Source organism: Muntiacus reevesi, chromosome 1 (assembly GCF_963930625.1).
Source record: "Muntiacus reevesi chromosome 1, mMunRee1.1, whole genome shotgun sequence".
NCBI classification, from domain to species: domain Eukaryota; kingdom Metazoa; phylum Chordata; class Mammalia; order Artiodactyla; family Cervidae; genus Muntiacus; species Muntiacus reevesi.
In genome coordinates this window covers 28,763,417-28,784,841 of record NC_089249.1, presented here as the reverse complement: position 1 = coordinate 28,784,841, position 21,425 = coordinate 28,763,417, and the positions used below count along the sequence as shown (strand labels likewise).

Sequence of the window (21,425 nt, the reverse complement as noted above, 5' to 3'; positions counted from 1 at the left end):
TTTAATTTCATGTAAAAGAAAATTAGGTGATAATCAGATTTGTTTGATAGCAGGAAGATAGAAATTTCAAAAGGATAGGGACAGGAAACAGATTAGAAGAGGCTGGATCTGGGTCAGGTGACCAGGCTCTGGGACAATTAGGGAAGGAAGCTGGCAAGGGAGAACGTCTAGCCTGCGGACAACTTGAATAAAAATACCCAGGATGGATGGTAAGAGGCAGTTTCGGGCTCCACCCCAGAGTTAGTCAGTCAAAGTCTCCGGGGACAGGAGCTGATGCACACTACAGTGTGATAACCGATGCTCTGACCTCAGCTTTTTAAATTTAATTACCATATAATGGCTTCACAGTGTTCTGTTTGTTTCTGTTGTACAACAAAATGAAGCTGCTCTATGTATGTGTATATCCCCTCCCTCCTAGACCTCCCTCCCACCCAGGCCCATCCACACCTCTAGATCATCACAGGGCACCGAGCTTAATCTCCCTATGCTATAACTTCCCACTAGCTATCTGTTTTAAATATGTCAACGTTACTCTCTCCGTTGTTTGTCCCACCCTGCCCTTCCCCTCTGCGTGTCCACAGGCCATTTTCTCTGTCTCTGTCTCTATTCCTACCCTGCAAATAGGTTCATCAGTATCAAACACGATGCTTCCCCAGTTTGGGGATAGAAATATTACCTTCCCCCCAGGCAACAGTTTCTTTAGTTTGCCCTCTCACCTCTATCCCTAGGTCTGTGTCATTCCAAGTACTGTGCCCCCACGCTCCCCTCTTCTGCTTGTGTTCTACTTGGTTCATCCACACCCCTCTTCCACACTCGATTCATTCACACTCTGAATCCAATGATTCAGCATTAATGATGCCCAGTCAATGGGTTAGCTAGCATCAGGTTTCCACTGTTCATAGAAGGCTGGAATCAGGATCTCAGCAATGCAGAGTGACTTCACTTTTATCCAAGTGATAAGTGTATGTCTCTCTGTGGCATGTGTGTGTCTGTGTGTTACACTCATAAACAAAGTGAATTAAATGTTATAAATATAGAGATGAAAAATAAATGACCTATCACTTCTGACTCATACAGGTTTTTCAAATGTGAGAAACTTCAGACTGTGAAGATTCTACAGATCCTCTAAAGCGCAGTTTGGCAAACTCTGGTTTGTGGGTCAAATCTGGCCTAACATCTGTTTTCATCAATGAAGTCTCATTTTAACACAGACTGGTTTGGCATTAGACTGGCAAGTTAATGTCTCCAGCAGAAACTGTATAACTGAAAACTAGCCTAAACTATTTACTAGGTGACCCTTTGCCAAAAGGTACCTATAAAAGTAAAAAAACAAAACAAAAAACTTGCAAATACTTTGCAGGTCTCATACAGCAGACAAAATGAAAGAGAGAGAGAGAGATACATAGTTAAGTGAGAGTCGCTCAGTTGTGTCTGACTCTTGGAGATTCCATGGACTATACAGTCCATGAAATTTTCCAGGCCAGAATACTGGAATGGGTAGTCATTCCCTTCTCCAAGAGATCTTCCTAACCCAGGGATTGAACCCAGGTCTCCTGCATTGCAGGAGGATTCTTTACCAGCTGAAAAGGTATCTTTTGAACCAAACAGCTTTATACCTCTAGAGTTGATATTACTTCATTGATTACATAAATCCCAACATGGGACTTTCCAGAACTTTCCCCTTCTTAGAATTTCAAGCAACTACTTGGTGGTGATGTAGAAGGGGGACTTTTTCGGTCTGGCTGAGGGTAACTACTTTCCTTTCTGAAACTTGACATTTCAGTTCAACAGTTTATCTTCTAGCATTATTTTGTCACTGTGGTCTTTCACTTTTCTGTGCCTCTGTAAGTGATTCTAAAACTCCAAATGCGCCAACAGCCACAAAACACAAAGGCTGGGCCAGCTCATCACGTTACTAGTAAGATTCAACATACCTACAGAAGTCTCTCAACTACTAAGTCAGGAAAGAACTATTCTCACATACCACCTTAATATTCTACCACTGAATCTACTGATTGAAAGAGGAAAGTAGATCCTTTTGTCCTGACAGCCCATCCCACCTCATACTTCTACAATGTGTCCTTGGAATAAAGAGTCAGCTATATGTTAACCTTTCTTCATTTATGTTTGAGCTGGAAAAACAAGTTAACCAGTAAACATAGGCAGATATATGAAAGCACACAACACCAACACATACATCCAGGATACTCCTTGTGCAATGACATTAGTGTTTTTATACTGGCTTACCTGTTTACCAATTACATTTTCTCACGGGTTTGTATCTAATTGATCTGCCTTTAAATACTTGCTTAATACTGTCAGGGTATAAATTAGCACATGTCATTAAAAAGTACAGTCATTAAAATATCTTTTGGAGACTTGTAATAATGTTTTTGAGTTGGTGGATACCTTTAAAGCTGAATCCTGTGCCATTCATCTCTGTGTTAGTGTGTTTAGCATTCAACAAAATCCTTTAATGTCTCATTAATTTTATGCAACATAAATAAGAACTAAGTATCCTAAGGAAGAATTTAGTAGAAACTTACACTATATTTCAATAAATATATCAAATGAATTCTTTTGGCACTTAAAACCCTCCAGAATTTCGTAAGGTATGTCCCTCCACCGCTACCCCCACATCTGTACAATGCTGCTCCACCTCCTGATGTCCCGGAGCACCTCACTTCCATACACATATCATGATGACTACTTCCGGTTCCTCTGCTCATTTCTTCCCTGTGATGGAAATGCCTTCTTCTCCTATCTCTGCTTATCTAAATCTTATCAGAGCCTCTTGATAAAGGTGAAAGATGAGGGTTAAAAGCTGGCTTAAAACTCAACATTCAAAAAACTAAGATCATGGCATCCTGTCTCATCACTTGGAAAAACAGATGGGGAAGAAATGGAAATAGTGACAGACTTTATTTTCTTGGCTCCAAAATCACTGGGGACAGTGACTGCAGCCATGAAATTAAAAGATATTTGCTTGTTGAAAGAAAAGCTATGACGAATCTAGACAGAGTATTAAAACGCAGAGATATCCCTTTGCCTATAAAGGTCCATATAGTCAAAGCTATGGTTTTTCTAGTAGTCATGTATGGATGTGAGAGCTGGACCATAAAGGAGACTGAGCACCAAAGAATTGATGCTTTTGAACTGTGGTTCTGGAGAACACTCTTGAAAGTCCCTTGGAAAACAAGATTAAACCAGTCAATCCTAAAGGAAATTAGCCCTGAATACTCATTGAAAGGACTGATGCTGAAGCTGAAGTGCCAGTACTTTGGCCATCTGATGCGAAAAGCGAATTCAATAGAAAAGATCCTGATGCTGGGAAAGATTGAAGACAGGAGGAAAAGGGGGAAGAAGAGGAAGAGATGGTTGGATGGCATCACCAACTCAATGGACATGAGTTTGACCAACTCTGGGAGATGGTGAAGGACAGGGAAGACTGGTGTGCTGCAGTCTATGGAGTCTCAAAGAGTCGGGCATAACCTAGCAACTGAACAAAACAAATCTTATCAATACACAGGGTTTATCGAATATGTCAGCCCCCTTGGGAATCCCTGATGGTCCATTAGCTAAGACTCTGAGCTCCTGATGGAGGGGCCTTGGGTTCAATCCCTGGTCAGAGAACTAGATCCCACATGCCACATCTAAGAGTTTCCATGACACAGTTGAAGATCCCACATGCAGCAACTAAGACCTGATACAGCTAAATAAATAAATATTTTTAAAAGTAAAATAAAATGTTAGACCCTCACAAAGCCCTCTACAGTAACACCAATGCTAACCTCTTCCGTTTCTAGTCATCTATGAACTTGTTGATTGTAACATCACTCATTTAATCACTCAATCAAAGTATTTCCTGTATTAAGCACAGTCCTATGCACTGGGCAACACATTCATGAATAAAATAAAACTCATGTTGTTAGGGTCTGGGTCTGGTATCTAAGTTAAAAAGACTGTGGCAGAATCAAGAGTTTCATTACAAATAATGTAAAGTGTGAGATGCCTAAAAAGACATTCAAATGCAGACTTCCTGGGTGGCACAGTGGTAAAGAACCCACCTGTCAATGCAGGAGATGTAAGAAGATGAGGTTTTGATATCTGGGTCAGGAAGATTCCCCTGGAGAAGGAAATGGCAACTCACTCCAGTATTCTTGGTGGAAAATTACATGGACAGAGGAGCCTGGTGGACTACGGTCCACGGGGTGGCTAAGAGTTGGAGACAACTGAGTGACTTAGTACACACGAACAAGACGCCTAAAAAGACATTCAAATGAAGATCTTAAGCAGCTGGATGTACAAATCTGTGTTCAGAGGAGAGACTCAGGTTGAAGATATAAACTGGCAGTTGATTACGGTACATCTGGTGTGTAAAGTCACGTGACAGAATGAGATTATCTGAGTGTCCCTTGAGAAGACCAGAGCCGTGGAATGGGTCCTGGAACTCTCCTTCTGATAGAAACGGGAGAGGAATAGGAACAAGAGCTGGGAAGAAGGCAGAAAGAGTAGAAAACTGTGCAGCAAGAAAGCTAAGCATTTCAAGAAGAGAGCATCCCACTGTGTGAAATGTTAGTGACAGGAGAAATACGATGGAGACTGAGGACAAGCCATTCAATTATTCAGGTGGCAGTCACTGGTGACCTCGTTAGGAGCTGTCCTGATGGCATGACTAGGAGGAAAGCCTGGCAGGGAAGGATTTCAGAGAGGACAGAAAGAAGAAACGGAGGTAGCAACTGTATGCAACTTTTGATCGTTTGGCTAAAAAAAGGGAGCAGAGCTACGGGTCAGTGGGCTAGGGGTTTTTTTTTAGAGAAGTTGATTTGCCTGCTTGAATGCTGAGCAAATGATCGAGTAGGGGGAAAGCGATGTCTCTGTTCCTCTGACTCTCTCTCCCTCTCTGTCTCAGCCACACACTCACTTTCCTGTGCACACTCCTAACCTGAGATCCCAGAGCATCCCAGGAACACACTGTCCACAGGGTTGCTATGCTGTGATTGTCTTTATGTGGTTGTTGTTTAGTCACTCAGTCGTGTCTGACTCTTCTGTGACGCCATGGACTGAAGCCCGCCAGGATCCTCTGTCTGTGGGATCTCCCAGGCAGGAATACTGTTGTGGATTGCCATTTCCTTCTCCGGAGGATTTTCCCAACCCAGGGATCGAACTCGCAGCTCCTGCACTGCAGGAGCTGGCAGGTGTATCCTTTGCTGCCACCAGGGAAGCCCTTGATTGTCTTTATGTCTCCCAGTAATAAAGGGTAAATTCCATGAAAGCAGAGACTATATCTCACTGCCATGCCCTCAGATTTCTCCATCTGTGGTACAGTTGGTGTCTCTAGAATAGCTGCCTCAAAAGGAACTGGCGATGTGATCTCAGGGATCAGGCTCATTGAGCATGGAATCTGCATCTGTTTGCTGAGAACATAACCAGGTGATAGCACGTGATCAATAAACTTACACTGACTTAAAAATGAACTGAGAAGGAATTTAAAGTCATGAAAATAAATCTGATGAACCTTAAAGATGATGGAGCACTTCCAGGCTGTGTCCAGGTACTGGATGTGTATGTAGGAATATTTGTGGACACAATCGTCAGTCCTTATATCATGTTAAAGTTGTTACTGAAAATACAATTGCCTTCTATTACTTTGCTGTATGGCAATAGGATACAGCTAAGTACTTTTTAAAATTTAGAATCTGACAGGCCTTTTTAAATTGCAAAGTTGTATTAATCTAAACTTCTATCATATGACCAGTAATTAATCCTACTAGCGAAGGTTCCCTCAATCAATTCCTATATGCCTCCAGTACAATGAAGTGTTGTACTTCACTAATCATCAATATGGGTTTGTTTTTATGTGGGGGGCTGGGTCTGGGCGGGGTGTTATTTTACATTATATGTTATCATGTAACTTAAATATTTCTTTCTGTGCCTTGGTTGCCACGAAACATAGAAAAATTAATGCTCGAAATAATATTAGTTAATAATATTTCCCCCTGATGCTGGGAAAGATTGAAGGCAAAAGGAAAGGGGGGTAACAGAGGATGAGATGGTTAGATAGCATCACCAACTCAACAGGCGTGAATCTGAGCAAACGCAGGGATAAAGTGGAGGACAGAGGAGCCTCGAGGACTATGGTCTATGCCATTGCAAAGCATCAGCCATGACAGCAACTGAAAAACAAACAACAATGTATTTTCTTATGTCAAACTGCCATATGATAGCAACATAGAAAAATATCTTTCTTGTAGTGAGAAAATAGCTGATCCTGGTTTTCCTATTTCTTTGAGACAAGAAAACTTGCAATTTGCTCAGTTTTCAGGCAAAGTTCCTTTAATTGCTTACATTTCTACATATCTATTTGCCAAGAATAACAGCAGGTTTTTCACATAGCTGGGCAATTAGGATAAGTGTATTTTCTGTTATTTGATAAAATAATTTCTTGATATTTAAAAAAGCTATTTTCAACTAAATTCACATATTGGAAAGTTTCTACAATATGAAAGTCTCTCTATGAAGTGACCTTACATACATATTTTCAGAATGACTGTTGTACATGCTTCACATTTATTTATATTTAGCTCTTGATTATAACTCAAAAATATAGATCATTATTTATCCCTGAAGACTAAAAACAGCTATGTTCATTTTTTTTCTGGGGTATTCTGCAGAATAGTGTAGAAAACATTGTTTACCATGCTGTCTTCTGCCCTTGTATATGTTTCTTTTAGAATTAAATAACAGTAATAAGTTGGTCATAAATGAATAGTATAGATATGACTTGTATTGCCCATTATTTTTCACTCTTGGTTATTACCAAGAAGCTCAGTGCTATGACTGATGAACAAGAAGGATATTGGGTAAGATACTTAGCATATTTTGATTCTTTTCCTTCTCAAGCCTTTTGATCTTGTATTTTAACAGTCTAATTACACAAGTGCATTTCTTATTCAACCTCAGATTCCTTTTATAAGTAGGTAAGGTAAAAATAAATACATAAATATCTAGTAGCTGGTTAGTTTTGTTGTTCTTGTTCAGATGCTAAGTCATGTCCAACTCTGCGACTCCATGGACTGCAGCACGCCTGGTTCCCCTGTCCTTCACCATTTCCCAGAGTTTGCTCAAACTCATATCCATTGAGTTGATGATGCCATGCAACCATCTCACCCTCTGTCGTCCTCTTCTCCTCCTGCCCTCAATCTTTCCCAGCATCAGGGTCTTTTCTAATGAGTCAGCCCTTCGCATCAGGTGGCCAAAGCATTGGAGCTTCAGCTTCAGCATCAGTCCTTCCAACGAATATTCAGGGTTGATTTCCTTTAGGATTGGCTGGTTTGATTTCCTTGCTGTCCAGTTAGTTACTTTGCTACATTACTTAAAACGTAATCTAACTCAGTAAAAGAGTCATTACAGTCCAATTACTCTCTAGTTAGTGTCCAATAACTCTTTGGAAGTCCGCTTTGCAAACATAGCTCATGGAAACTCAGCCCCACCCCCAACCCCGCCCAAGAGAAAGATGAAGTCAGAGAAGTTGAGTGACATAATCAGCTACTGGAGAGAACATGGAGTTCAGGGTGAATACAAGTTAAGCAGTTTGTACCATATACTAGCCAACATATGACTGTGAGTCGAAAACCCAGCTGTGTCTTCTACTCTCTGCGCTTCAAGCAATAATAAAGATGAAGTAATTGTTAAGTTAGTTAAAATCCTTTAAAGATATTAAGGATGGAAGTCATGTATCCAATTACAGGCCCATCCTTCTATTTCTATGAATAAAATGAAGCAACGCTGATGACTACATATTAGCATAAGAAAATAGAAGTGGCAGAGAGGTGAAGCAGCCTAGGTCTCTAGGGAAAACATTTTAAGCAATCTGAGCAATAAATACATTTCATATGACTTTGGTATAAATTAAAATTTAGCTACTTAGTCATGTATTTGCATATCCCTTAAAATGAATATAGCTCAAGCTGTGAGATTAAAATTTTAAGGGAAAAAAACAGATTAATGAGCAATAGCAACTCATTAATAACAAATTCCATCAGCATGACAGAAAGCACCCTAGACCTTGAAACAGGATGGCAGTTCCTACCATCCTCTCACCCCTGAAGGGGAAAAAAAAGATACTAGCTTTGCTTGGGGACAAGGTAACAACTCAAAGGTTAAAATATGCTAGGGGATGTATGTATTATCCTACATGGAGAAAAAATATATAGAAACAGCCCTGCCTGGCATCGCTAGCTCTACTAATGGACTTTGAATTCAAGAATATAGTTGAAATCAGAGCAGACCTAAAGAGGAGCCAAAGAGGGCTTCCTTGGTGGCTCAGAGGGAAAGAATCCACCTACAGCGCAGGAGATGCAGGTTTGATTCCTGATCCAGGGATCCCATGTGCTGCGGAGCAGCTATGCCCATGTGCCACAACATTTGAGCCTGTGCTCGAGAGTCCAGGAGCCACAAATACCGAATCCATGTGTCCTAGAGCCCATGCTCCAAAATAAGAGAAGCCACTGCAGTAAGAAGGCCACACATCACAAGTAAAGAGTGGCCCCTGCCTGCTGCAGCTGGAGAAAAGCTTGCCACCCCATGGACTGTAGTCCGCCAGATTCCTCTGTCCACCTAATTCTCTAGGCAAGGATACTGAAGTGGGTTGCCAATCCCTTCTCCAGGAGATCTTCCTGTCCCAGGGTCGAACCCAGGTCTCCTGCATTGCAGGCAGACACTTTGCTCTCTGAGACACCAAGGAAGCCCAGTGAAAACAGCACAGCCAAAAAACAGGTACAGAATAATAATAATAAATTTAAAGAGGGGTCAAAGACACAACAAAGGCCTTCTACATTCCTAGAATTCAGACTGATGCTCTAATAATGTCACACAGAAATAAATATAAGTCTACCAAACAAGAAATGTTAAGCAGAGAAATAATTGCTTCCACTGAACTTGGCCTGATGATCCTCACACCAAACTAACAATTAGAAGTCCAATTACAATCCACTTCCTGGACTACATTTTTTTTTTTTTACTGCTCCCACTAACCATGACTCTGAGAGGTCACATGAAAGGCAGTAATCCAAAGATTCTTTGGTGCTTGTTGAAAGATATGCAGGAGCCTATTTGAGGGGTTAAATACCTAAGCATTTTTCCCTGATATAGTTTTATTCATGAAAAAAAAGTTTTTAAATGAGGCTTCATGGGTGCCCAGATTGTGCGAACCTACTACTAATAATGTAGCCAAGACCTACATACATGAAATAAAGAACAATTCTAGAATTATACACAGCATAAGCTAGTGAGAAAGAATGTAAGCAGTTTTGGGGGGGTGGACATAACAGAACTCAAAACAAAGACCACTGTTGACTGGAAATGGGGTAAGTAGGTTTCTATTTGAGCTTTAGAGGAACTAAGGTAATAATAAATGAATTTTAAAAACAAGAAGAGATACTTTGTTAGTTCAGAGGAAAGATGGTATCATGAATGAAAGTAAGAAAAGTTCCTGATATGAGGGAAGACATTATAGGGTCCTGTCTATGTAGAGTTTGCCGATATGACTGGAAAAGAATAAACTACTAAATTAAAAAGAAAGTCCACAGCAGCTGAGTAATATCCTTGACTGCGAGAATGCTAATGTAAGTTTTGCAGAATTCTGTAAATCCTACAGTACCTGTATTATATAAAAACACTATCAGCATGTATGACTTTTTGCAAAACATTACTCTCCCAAACTCTTGTTGAGTATCTACTATAGCTAGGTACAATACTTAGCATAGGATCAGAAACAATAATTGTTTGTGCACAGGATTTATACTCCAGTGGGAGGAAATACCATTAATTTTGATTGTGGTAATGAGAACAGGAAAATATCTTTCTTTTTAAATTACTATACTTACGTTAAAAACATTAAAGTTTTAGAGTATATCATGTTCCAGTCATTCATTCACTCAATCATGCAATGTTTGTTAAATGCTTACAATCAGGGTCATTACAGTTATGAAACATGTTGACTTAATTCAAATTATTGTAATTAATTTCAAATAAAGACATAAGAAGATACCATACCAAATCCTTACCAATATTCCCCAAAGGAGTTCCTTTCTCTAAAATGTCTATGGTGTTATTTTTGCAGAAGTTGTTGCCTCTGCCTGGAATGTTCTCCCCAATTCCCTTATTTGTCAAGATTCAGTTGAAGGGTCACTTCCATGAATTCTCTCCTGACTTAAGAGAAGCGTGGCTTGTACATATCTCCATTTTAACAAAAGTATGTTAGATTATAATAATTTATCTGTCTCCCTCTCTCCACTCCAGGGCTTCCCAGGTGGCGCTAGTGGTAAAGAACCTGCCTGCCAATGTAGGCAGACGTATAAGAGACACAGGTTCAATCCCTGGGTTGGGAAGATCCCCTGGAGGAGGGCATGGCAACCCACTCCAGTATTCTTGCCTGCAGAGTCCCACGGACAGAGGAGCTTGGCAGTCTGCAATTCATAGGGTCACACAGAGTCGGAGACAACTGAAGCAACTTAGCTCTCCCGGCTCCAACACACACTTAACTGTGAGCTCTTTGATGTCAACTTTATTCATGTTCTATCTTAGCAACTAAAACAATGCCTGATATAAGAGATGTTTAGTAGTAGGGAAAAAACAAGGCCAAGGGATGCCCGTGGTGGTCCAGTAGTTAAGAATCTGCCTGCCAATGCAGGGGACACAGGTTTGCTCTCTGGTCCATGAAGATCCCACATGCTGCGGGGCAACTAAGCCCATGTGCCACAACTACTGCAGCCCGTGCAACCTAGACCCGGTGCTCTGCAACAAGAGAAGCCACAGTGACAAGTCCAGGCACCACGACCAAGAGGAGCCCCTGCCCACTGCCACTAAAGAAAAGTCCACACAGCAATGAAGATCCAGCAAAGCAAAGCAAAAAAAAAGAGGTGCTTAATCAATAAATGTTCCTGAATGATAATCTTATAATAAATGAGTCTCAGGTGCAGTGTTTGTAATCAGTATAGTGTTTAAGTGCTGGGAGCTGGGTGAGGGTCCAGCTACACAGGTCTTCTAATCCTGGAAACATGCCAAGCTTATTGTCACTTTCCAGACATCTCTGGGATGCTTCCCCACACTGCCCCATTACATACTGCTGACTTCTGCTTTTTTCACCTAGATCTAGCTTTAATCTCACCTCCCTAGAGAAAACTCTCCTGATCAGTCATTCTGCAATCGACCTCCTGAGTGTCGTTCACCCCACCCTCTTCTCATTCACTGCAGAGCTTGTATGACTATCTGCTCTCTCCGGTTGGTCTACTCACTGCTCCCAGTCAGAATCTAGGTCCCCTGAGAGCTGATTTCTTGCCGCTTTCCCTCACTGCTGTATTCCCAGTATCTAGTACAGTGACTGACATCTGGTAAAACACACAAAAAGACCATATAATTGAATAAAAACGGAATGAGAAATTCAGATCCCTTCGTTCACAAGAGGGCTTCCTTGGTGGCTCAGTGGTAGAGAATCCACCTGCTAATGTAGGAGATGTGGGTTTGATCCCTGGGCCAGGAAGATCCCCTGGAGAAGGAAGTGGCAACCCATCCCAGTATTCTTACATGGAAAATCCCATGGACAGAGGAGTCTAGCAGGCTACAGTCTACGGGGTCGAAGAGCTGGACACGACTTAGTGACTAAAGAAATCCACAAGTGGTAAACTACGGTTTGAAAGTTGCATTCTGGCTGCTGGTAAATTTTGGTTGGCATGCTTGATGTTTTTAAAATTTCTGAATGAGTTGTCAATTTTTTAAAATTAGATTTCACAATGTTTTAAATTTAAAAATTCAGATATTTTGAAGTAGTGGAGGAATAGGAAATTTAGTGCCTGCAATCCCAATTGGAAAGTCAACAGAGGTAAGTAACAGCTTACCAGATCACCAGATAGTCCCAGACTCACCTGCCCTCACATCACCCACTTTTGCTTGGCCCTGAAGGTGGTTTGGGTTTTGGTCCTGGTCTCTAATATCCTACATACATCACGGTCACGTAATTACTAGAAACCCTGCCCTCCCAGACTGCTGTTACTACTAAATCTTGGACTGTATCTTTACAGATAAATTAGCACAATAACGTATCTTTATATTATTCTTGCATTATGACATGGAAAAATCAAACAATTAAGAGCAAAAACTGAATTTCCTAGATACCAGAAGAAAACCTAGGTCAGGGTTTAAAGATATCAAGGTAGTAGAAAAAATTATCATTAAAACATTAGAAAGCAGATGAACCAGGATGAAGTAGATGTAACTACTATGACCAAGATTTGTTGACCTTAATTAAAATTCACAAAGAAAAAAATGAAACCCAACTGAAGAATGGACAGACACATTTTCAAGCAATTCAGATAATAAATAGAAATGACCAACTAACATATTAAAAGATAACTCATTTTATTAGCAATCCAAAAGATGTGGACTAAAATGAAATTCCCTTTCATCTACCTCATTAATTTATTCAACAAACATGTGTTGAGTGGTCACTGTGTTCCTGACACTATTCAACTTGGTCAATCTTTATTTAAATGGTAATAATTTTAGGATTCAGTAGTATGATTGCCATCACATGGTGAAAAACAATTTTATAATGTGCACCAAGAACCATAAAATAGTTACTACCATGAAACCTAGTAATTAAACTTCTTGGAATTTATCCTAGGGAAATAGTCAGTGCAGCAGACAAACATTAACGCATGAGGATGTTAATCATAGCATAATTTATAATATCGAAAACATTAGAAGCCTAAATGTCTAACAATAAAAGTGATTAAATAAATTATGGTGCAATAAAATGGTGAACAATTATGCAGACATTTAAACTGTGTTTTCAAAGACTATTTAATGACATGGGGAAATGATGATGAAAAAATTTAAAGCCTATATTTAAAAATAATTTCATATATCCAATTAAAGTGATCCATTCTTTCTTGCCTTAAGAGCCAGGAGTTTCTTTTGCTTTCCACAGGCAAGCTATCTAATACTTCTCTGAATCCTGCAAGGCACATAACATTTCACATTTCTCCATATGCTTCTCAATTCTAGCAGGTACTGAAATAAACAGTCTCACATGTTCACTGCAGCATTATTCACAATAGCCAAGACATGGAAGCAATGTGGTTGTCTTTCAATCAATGAATGGATAAAGAAGATCCAATATAGATACACAGTGGAATCTTATTCAACCATGAGGAAGATCTTTCTGTTTGCAACAACCTGCATGAACCCTGAGAGCACTATGTTCAATGAAATAAGTAAGACAGAAAAGGACAAATGCTGCGTGATATCACTTACATGTGGAATCTAGCAATGACAAACTCAGAGAAGCAGAGATAGAGTGGTGTTTGCCAGGTTTGGGAGGTGGAGGAAAAAGGGAGGTCTGGGAGTCAAACTCCCAGTTGAAAGAGTAACAGATTCTGAGGATCTAATGTATAGCCCAGTCATTAGAGTTAGTGATATTGTATCATAAACTTGAAAGTTGCCCAAAGAGTTGATCTTAAATGTTCTGGACACAAAAGAAAAATCACACTCATGTGACTAAACTGGGTATTAACTAAGGTATCAAATCAACATACTTCACACCTTAAACTTATACAATATTATGTGTCAACTGTATCTTAATAAAACTGGGGAAGAAAATAAAATTAAAATAAAGTCTCACAAAAACAGAACTGCCACAGGGAATCAAAGAAACAATGTGTGTGTGTTAGTCATGTCTGACTCTGTGTGACCCCATGGACTGTAGCCCTCCAGGCTCCTCTGTTCATGGGATTTTTCTGAGGGGGTAAGAATACTGGAGTGGTTTGCCGTTCCCTTCTCCAGGCAATCTTCCCAACCCAGGAAACGAACCCAGGTCTCCTGCATTGCAGGTGGACTCCTTACTATCTGAGCTACCAGGGAAGCCCTAAAGAAACAACAGGACTTCATATATGTTAAACTTATCTAAAGTACCGAACATTGTTCTAGATTTCACACAATGGCTGTTTTACAGAAAGACAGGAGTAAAGAGAAGGAATAGGAAGAAAGTAGAATATTAAACACCAAAGCTAGAGCAGAGAGAGGAGGCAGAGATGCATGAGACGAGCATGTGAAGGAGAGAAAATGTAAAAGGACACATAGCTGAATTTTAAGGAAATTACTCTGCGTGTCACTATGGTATTAGAACTTAAGAAATTCCCTTTTTCAAGTATTGATAGCTCTATGTAGATCAGACAAGACACTTACAAGAAGCATTATTTGTTTCTCGTAACACCAACCACAGGAAGGGCCAAAAAGGATGTCATGGTACAAAAAGCAGAACTACTCAACTACCATGAAAAGAATAACAACAAAAATTGAAAGTCTGAGGGCACCAAAATAGACTGTCTGTGCAAAAGATGATTATAGTAAAACAAGGAGGAAGCTGAACCTCAGTTTTGGAATTACTGAACTGTGCAAAGGCAGAAACCAATCTGCAGGGTCATCAGTACTACAGAGCCAGACTCCACACTCACAATGGACACAGCCAAGCCTGGACCCCAGAACACTCTCGGAGCACGGCTACATGGCTACTTGCGAAGCAAGGCTTACAACCACTGTCTTTGGCATTTGTGCCTCAGTGTGGAGGCTGTTTGGACTACAGATTCATAAGGAGGAACTCAGCAGCCATCTCTGCCTCCGAAGAAACCAGGACAATATCCTGGCCTAGAGAAAGCCAAGGAAGTCACTTGAGGAAAGATCTAAAGAGCACGGGTTGGCTCTCTTCTGAGTGAAAACTGAACTTTTCATTAAAACCAGTGGGAGGAGCCACCCCGTAGGGCACACATGTATAAAGTGGCAAGGGAGCAACTTCCTGTGTCATTGTTAAGAGAGTGAGCAGACCGCTGCTCAACTGCCCTGCTGGTTACACGCACTGCTCCACACATCATGCATTCCTGTCCGAGACGCCTATAGACTCCCGCTTCATGTTCACACTCTTACAGTTTAATCACAAGGCCTTAAGGATTCCAGATCTCCTTCCCTCGCTCAGTCTGACATTCTCCCTCTTCCTGAAGTCTGGCTTTATTTATGTGCCTGTATATTGTACCATCACAGCTCTGCATCCTACTGCTTTCCTAACACTTCGGTTTGGGGGAGATTCAGAAACCTCTAGATATCCATCCAGGCCATTTTCACATCCATTATCTCTTCGTTTCAGTTAAGTAGTTTTTAGCTCTTACTTTTTTTTTTAACAGGTAGTTCTGAATCCCCACTCCTTGGACAACTCCACCATCATAGTTGAATCTGTTTCTCTCTAAGCACTTTCATAAACTCCAATCCATCAAAAATCACTGACATTGTGCTGTCTTCATTTTTAATCTCTTCCATAATTTAAATCATTATCTTTCAATCTAGGAGGAGCTTTTGTATTCTTTATTCTTATTCTCCACTCTTTTCAACATTCACCTTAGCTTGTCTTAAAAATCTGTATTCTTGGGATTTCCCTGGCAGTCCAGTGGTTAGAACTCTGAGCTTCAATGCAGGGGACACAGGTTTGATTCCTGGGTTAGGGAAGTGAGATCCCAAATCCCACATGTCATGTGGCATGGCCAAAAAAAAAAAAAACCTCAACAAAACAAAACCTAATCTCTACTCTTGTATTTCATCTGCTTAAAACTGAACTGACCTAACATGGGTCTTTCCTGACAATATTTTTATTGTTCCTCATAACTGGTAACATGAGATTACATTTTTAAATGTCTTCTCCATGGGTTCAAGGTAATCTGGCTCAAACATCTACTCTTTTATTTGTCTCAGGGCTGACTTGGCTGATCAGGTTGTTCACTTCCAACTTGAAAGACACATGGTTAGATCTTGCTCAGGCAGCGGAATAACCTTTCCAGGCAGAGCGAGACTAGCTTTCAGTCAAAAGAACACGATGGGTGGCTGGGCTCGCTGACTTCCTTCTAAAACTTAGTACTGCTCACTCTGATCTTCTCTTTTTCAGTGGTTTCCCTTCCACAATGCTACAGCTTCTGAAATAACTTCTTGCTCATGTACACATGCTGTGTCACTGTATTTCTATCTTTGTTGTAGAAGCCAATATGATTTTATTCTCAGTTTGTGATTTTTTTCCCCTCTCTACTCTCATTCAATCTCTGGACAGTCCTTCTCTGGCTTGACTCAGTTGCTGTCACCCAACTTCTTTCTCTCTAAAACTATACCTCTTCCGCATCTTAAATCTCTGTGTCCTACTTTCTTCAGTGTATCTCTTCATCTTAGCTTTCAGTTCCTCAATACTTAAAATTCTCTGGTCTTCCTAGCTATAATCCTTTGCCCTGATCTTTTCTATTCTATATATGAATTTTGCTATACTTCGAGAAGGTTCCCTGATGGCTCAGCAAGTAAAGAATCCACCAACAATGCAGGCGATGTGATGCGGGTTTGATCCCTGGGCTGGAAAGATTCCCTGGATAAGGGAACAGTAACCCACTACAGTATTCTTGCCTGAAAAATCCCACCGACAAGGGAAGCCTGATGGACTACAGTCCATAGGGTTCCAAGAGTCGGACGTGGCGGAAAACATACGGTGAGAGATCTAAGAATCTTCTCAATGGTGCAACTATACTACAAAATTATCACAGCTTCTTGTATTAATATCTTTTAGAAGTTGACTCCTTTCTGAATTTTTTGTAAAAATTATACTCAAGGTTACATACATTAGGCAGTTATGTATGAGGACAGAGATGGGTAAGAATAGTCTAAAAAGGAAAATTTTTAATACCTTAAACTTACACAGTGCTGTATGTCTATTACATTTCAATAAAACTGGAAAAATTTTTAAAAATAGAAAGTTAATCTATTCAGAGTTATTTATATCTGCCAATGTTTGTTCAGTTACCTGATAAGATATACATGGAAGCAGGAAAAGGTAGAGATTGTCAATGGGGGAAAATGACTAGCATGAGAGTCTAGAAGTTTAGACTTTATTCTGTAAAGAAGTGAGAGCTATATAGCTAACCACTGTATGATGTGAAGAACTGACTCCTTGGAAAAGACCCTGATGCTGGGAAAGATTGAAGGCAGGAGAAGGGGACAACAGAGAATGAGATGGTTGGATGGCATCACCAACTTGATGGACAAGAGTTTGAGTAAATGTGTCAAATAACACTAACCAAGCACCTGTTTTCATACTAACACAAAATAGAAATGGTTTTACTTTGAAAGAATGTGAATTTAGCTTCATATTTTTAAGAAGTTCAGTAAAAAACAGTTAGAGGCTGTCACTTTACAGGTTCTGCAGGAAATATGCCAGCCTACAATTCAAAGAGGCCAGAAGTCTGTTTTGACCTGAATACATCCTTTCCTTTACACTCTCTGTCTTCTCAGGAGCCTCTGTCCTCTCTGCTTCCAGACTTCCATCTGTTGCCATGGATACCTATTCCTCAGGCTCTGACATGGGATTCTCTCCTCCTTGCTGGCCCAGTTTTTGGTACCAAGTACTGTTTTCTTGTGGACCAGCTCTGACCACAGCCCTAGGGGCACCAGCAGGCATTCTGGGAGCTTTTTCTTCTCTTGACTCAGAGCAAGGGACACAAGTGCTGAATAAATGGAAGGACCAGATCTTGAAAGTATTGACAGCAAGCCATGACATAAGATGAGATTGATAAGATCAGCAAAACAATGCAAAGATAAAAAAATGTGATACCTGATGGGCCAGGATATAGATATTGTGTCCAACATCCTTTGGGGAAACATCATCATCTCCGCCCTCATCATCCCCATGATCGCATTCCAATCCTTGGTTATAGGCATTCTTCATCACATCCACCTATCAAAAAACCAACAGGAACATCAAGACTTGAAATGCCACAAACAACATGCATTTGTCTCATTTATGGGGTATAATTAAAAACTGGAATGCCTCCTAAGACTTGAAAAATATACAAGAATTCTAAATGAAAATGACATTGGAAACCTTCTTCATTTAAATGATTATGGAATTATTTTCCTACAAAATTCTCTGTTTTCCTTGGAAAATTTGGCTTTGATTTTTGAAAGCTGACAGGGCCAAAGTTCCCATGAATTAGGAGACTTTGGAACCCTGATAAGCACCCGTTATTTATCAAGGGTGCACTAGTAACAAGAACACATGGTGCTGGACAGACACCATCCTCTGCCTGAGGACCCAGTGGTGGATATGACAGAGTTTCTGCCCAGAGGGAGCTTATCATCCAGTGGAAGAGTCAGCAAGGGGCCAGCATACCAGTCCTGCCTGCAGCAGGAATAAGTGTGAAGCACCCAGTAAGCACTAAGCATTAATTCAGGGTAAGCATTAATTCAGGCAGGAGGTTGAGGGTGGGCCACAAGGAGGAAGTGGATGATGGGACAATAGTGTAGTAGATAAAGGAAATGATATTTTCAAAGGACCATTGTGCGGAGTTGCTGTTGAATGAAAACATAACTCACCACCCTCATTTAACTATGAGGATGAGGAAGTGTCTTGCTCTTCCTAGCCCACTGCCTTGCAGATACTATGCTGTCATAAATATGTTAAATCAAATTGCACCTTATCTTTCTCTTTATCTGCATTCTTCCACTCTATTCCTTACTATTAGAGAGCAAAAGAGGTCCTTCATACATCATATTTCCCTACTTCCCTGCCTCTCTGTTCTTTTCCCAACCTTCCATGTTTCCTGTTAACATTACACATTGCTTCTCTGTCCCTTCTCTGAACCTCCCGGGCCCACAATTTGTTCTAATATTTAGCAAATGCTCTTTCACATCAATGAACTTATCCTGTTTACACATTAAAAGTGTCTTCAGAGAGTTGCCCATAGCACCAACAGGGGTACTCAAACAACTAAGTTATTAGGGGGACTGGCTATACAGTTTGAGAATGTTCTCAATGCTTTTGAAACTCAATGCTGTTAAAAGCATGCTGATATTTCTTCATAATTCCCATGTCACAGTGAGGAGGAAAGTATAACCTCTCCAATAGGAAGACAACACTAATGATCTCTGGGGATTTCCCATCAGGTCTCCATGCAATTTTCTCCAGGCTGAACACTGTGTCATGTTTCACTAAGGACAACTGCAAAAGATATTTATTTTGCTTTTATTTTCAGAAAGAGGTGTAAATATAATTTTTGAGGGGTACAAACATTTTTTATTTATCTCCCTCACATATATACTAATATACAAACTAAACTTTTTTGGGGGCAAAAATAATTTGCAGATAGTTCAGTTAAGTGTAACAAGCTGGTTAAGAAAAGTATTTAGAGTGGATAAACCAATGAAGTCATAAGGACCCAAATCACACAGGCCTTTGCTTTCATAAGCCTTCTGAGGTATCAGTAATGGCAGGTCATGATGTGCCATCATGTCTTGGTAGACCAGGGAAAGCCAGTAGACATTTCCCCTGACATGTATACTATACACTGCCCCTTTTGGGTTACACATTATTGACACGACTTTCAGAAGGTTTCTTACCAGTTCTCTGGGTCTCATGTTGAAAAGAATCCTTTCTGCATTCTCGCTGTCATGTCGGCTTTCCATGATGGCCAGCAAAAGCTTGGAGGCATTGTTCTAAAGATACACATTGAGTTGATAAACATTGAGTTGATGCACATGCAAAGTCTATTTCATAGATTAAGGATCCCCTGCATGTGTTTTAATTGAGATTATCAGGACTATTTTAAATCAAGCACAAGTGTAACCTCCTATTTTCAGTTGGCTTATTAACATTTTAAAAGAGAATGTTTTATTTTATTGTCAACACAAAATAAAAGCAATGAATCATTCAAGGTATGTTACAAGGAAATTTTAAATATTGCTATAAAGCCCTTTTAAACACAAAATTGACTTAATATATGATACATTAAAATATAATCATATTTTCCTTCATTATTTCCTAAGTAGAGAATTCTTCATATTTTCTATGAAGACAATCTAAAAAGATAGTAAGTTGAACCAGTATCAATGACATATTTGGCAAAAATGGCATATAGCTCATTAGAATTCAGCACAATTATTTTTAACATGAAACATCAACTCATAGCAAATCAAAATCTTAAATTTGATCAATAAATAGTGAGAATTAATTTATAAAAGTCTAAATTCATGAGCTAGAAAGAAAATATAAATTTATTGATAATAGTTAAAACTCCCCACATGGTAATATATATGCAACATTTTAACAAGTTGGGTTGTAGAATATTTTCTATTTTTGTTTAATAGAAAATAGAAACAGTTCATGTTGTCTTTGGTGCTTCCTAATTTGGTTTTAAAAAGGTATTCTCTGAAACATGTTTACCTATAGAAGAAATCTTAAATGTTTCTGATTCAGCCAAGTTATTATCCAAAATAGGAACCACACAGTTACAGAAAGTCTTCTAACACAAAGCACAATATCCTCAGCATTTGGAAGGATGCTCTGTTTTCAATTTCTACAGATTTGCACAAATCCTAAAATTCCCTTTTTCCAATAAAGCATCCCACACCAATAACCTATCTTTAAAAAGGTAAGGTTCTAGAGTTAGTGGAGAGCTTGCATCTTTAGAGCAATCCGAACTGACCCAACCTAGAATGAAAAGCTAAAACCCCGGCAACACTAACAGTACTCTAGTGAACTTCACTCAGCAGGCCCAATACAAAGTAGCTTAAAAGTACATCCAGTTTCAGAATGCTATGGGCAATATGGTGTTTTCCTAAGAAATCTTTTTCATACTATCCTGGAGGAATAGAAATCTTATAAACGACCTACTGAAATCTGAATCAATTTGAAAGTACAAGAGACTATATATGCTAAGAAATCCAACTTATATGTGTTAATAAACGATTCTCTTCCAAAAGAAGCTAGAGTCCTTAGACAAAAAAAGAAAAAAACAGCAACAGTAAAACAACAACAACAAAACCTACTTATTTTATAAATTTAGCAATTTATAGTGCAGGTCAGTTATGAAATGTAAATTAAAAGGGACAAGATATATATATGAAAAAATTCATGAAATTGTATAGCAAATGAGTACAGTTAAATGTACTTAAAATTATACCTGTTTAAGTAATTAAATTTAAGAGTAAATGATATATAATAAAACCTTAACATTTTTTTCATATGGCATCTCTGTAGTGTTCCAGGGAATTTACAATTAAAAGCATCCTACCTATACCTTCTAAAATTTGCCAGTATACTATATCATTCTGTCTTACAAACATTGTTCTCATATTGGCCATTATGTACAAAGTCTCATGGATTATTTAGAAACATAACTCATCTCCCTTAGCAAAATATTATAAATATTTCAATTCAAATTCATTCATTTTCTATTTTACACATACCTTGAGCTATCCAACTGTCATATTTTGAAAAGGTAACATAAATGAAATTTTAAATGACTCTTTTTTCAAAACCGATTTTCATTTGAATAGTCAAGAATATCTTCAAA

At 39.3% G+C, this 21,425-nt stretch overlaps 1 protein-coding gene across 2 annotated transcripts in view; it reads right to left on the bottom strand.

Moving 5' to 3' along the window:
* Nucleotides 1-21,425, bottom strand: part of ITPR2 (inositol 1,4,5-trisphosphate receptor type 2) — a 562,671-nt gene that overhangs the window by 146,687 nt on the left and 394,559 nt on the right. For both annotated transcript variants that reach the window (XM_065940048.1, XM_065940056.1), the window contains 2 exons: nt 19,471-19,566; nt 17,687-17,809 (listed from right to left, as the gene is read on the bottom strand). In XM_065940048.1, coding sequence (XP_065796120.1) covers nt 17,687-17,809; nt 19,471-19,566 — 219 coding nt within the window. The remainder of the gene's footprint in view (nt 1-17,686; nt 17,810-19,470; nt 19,567-21,425) is intronic.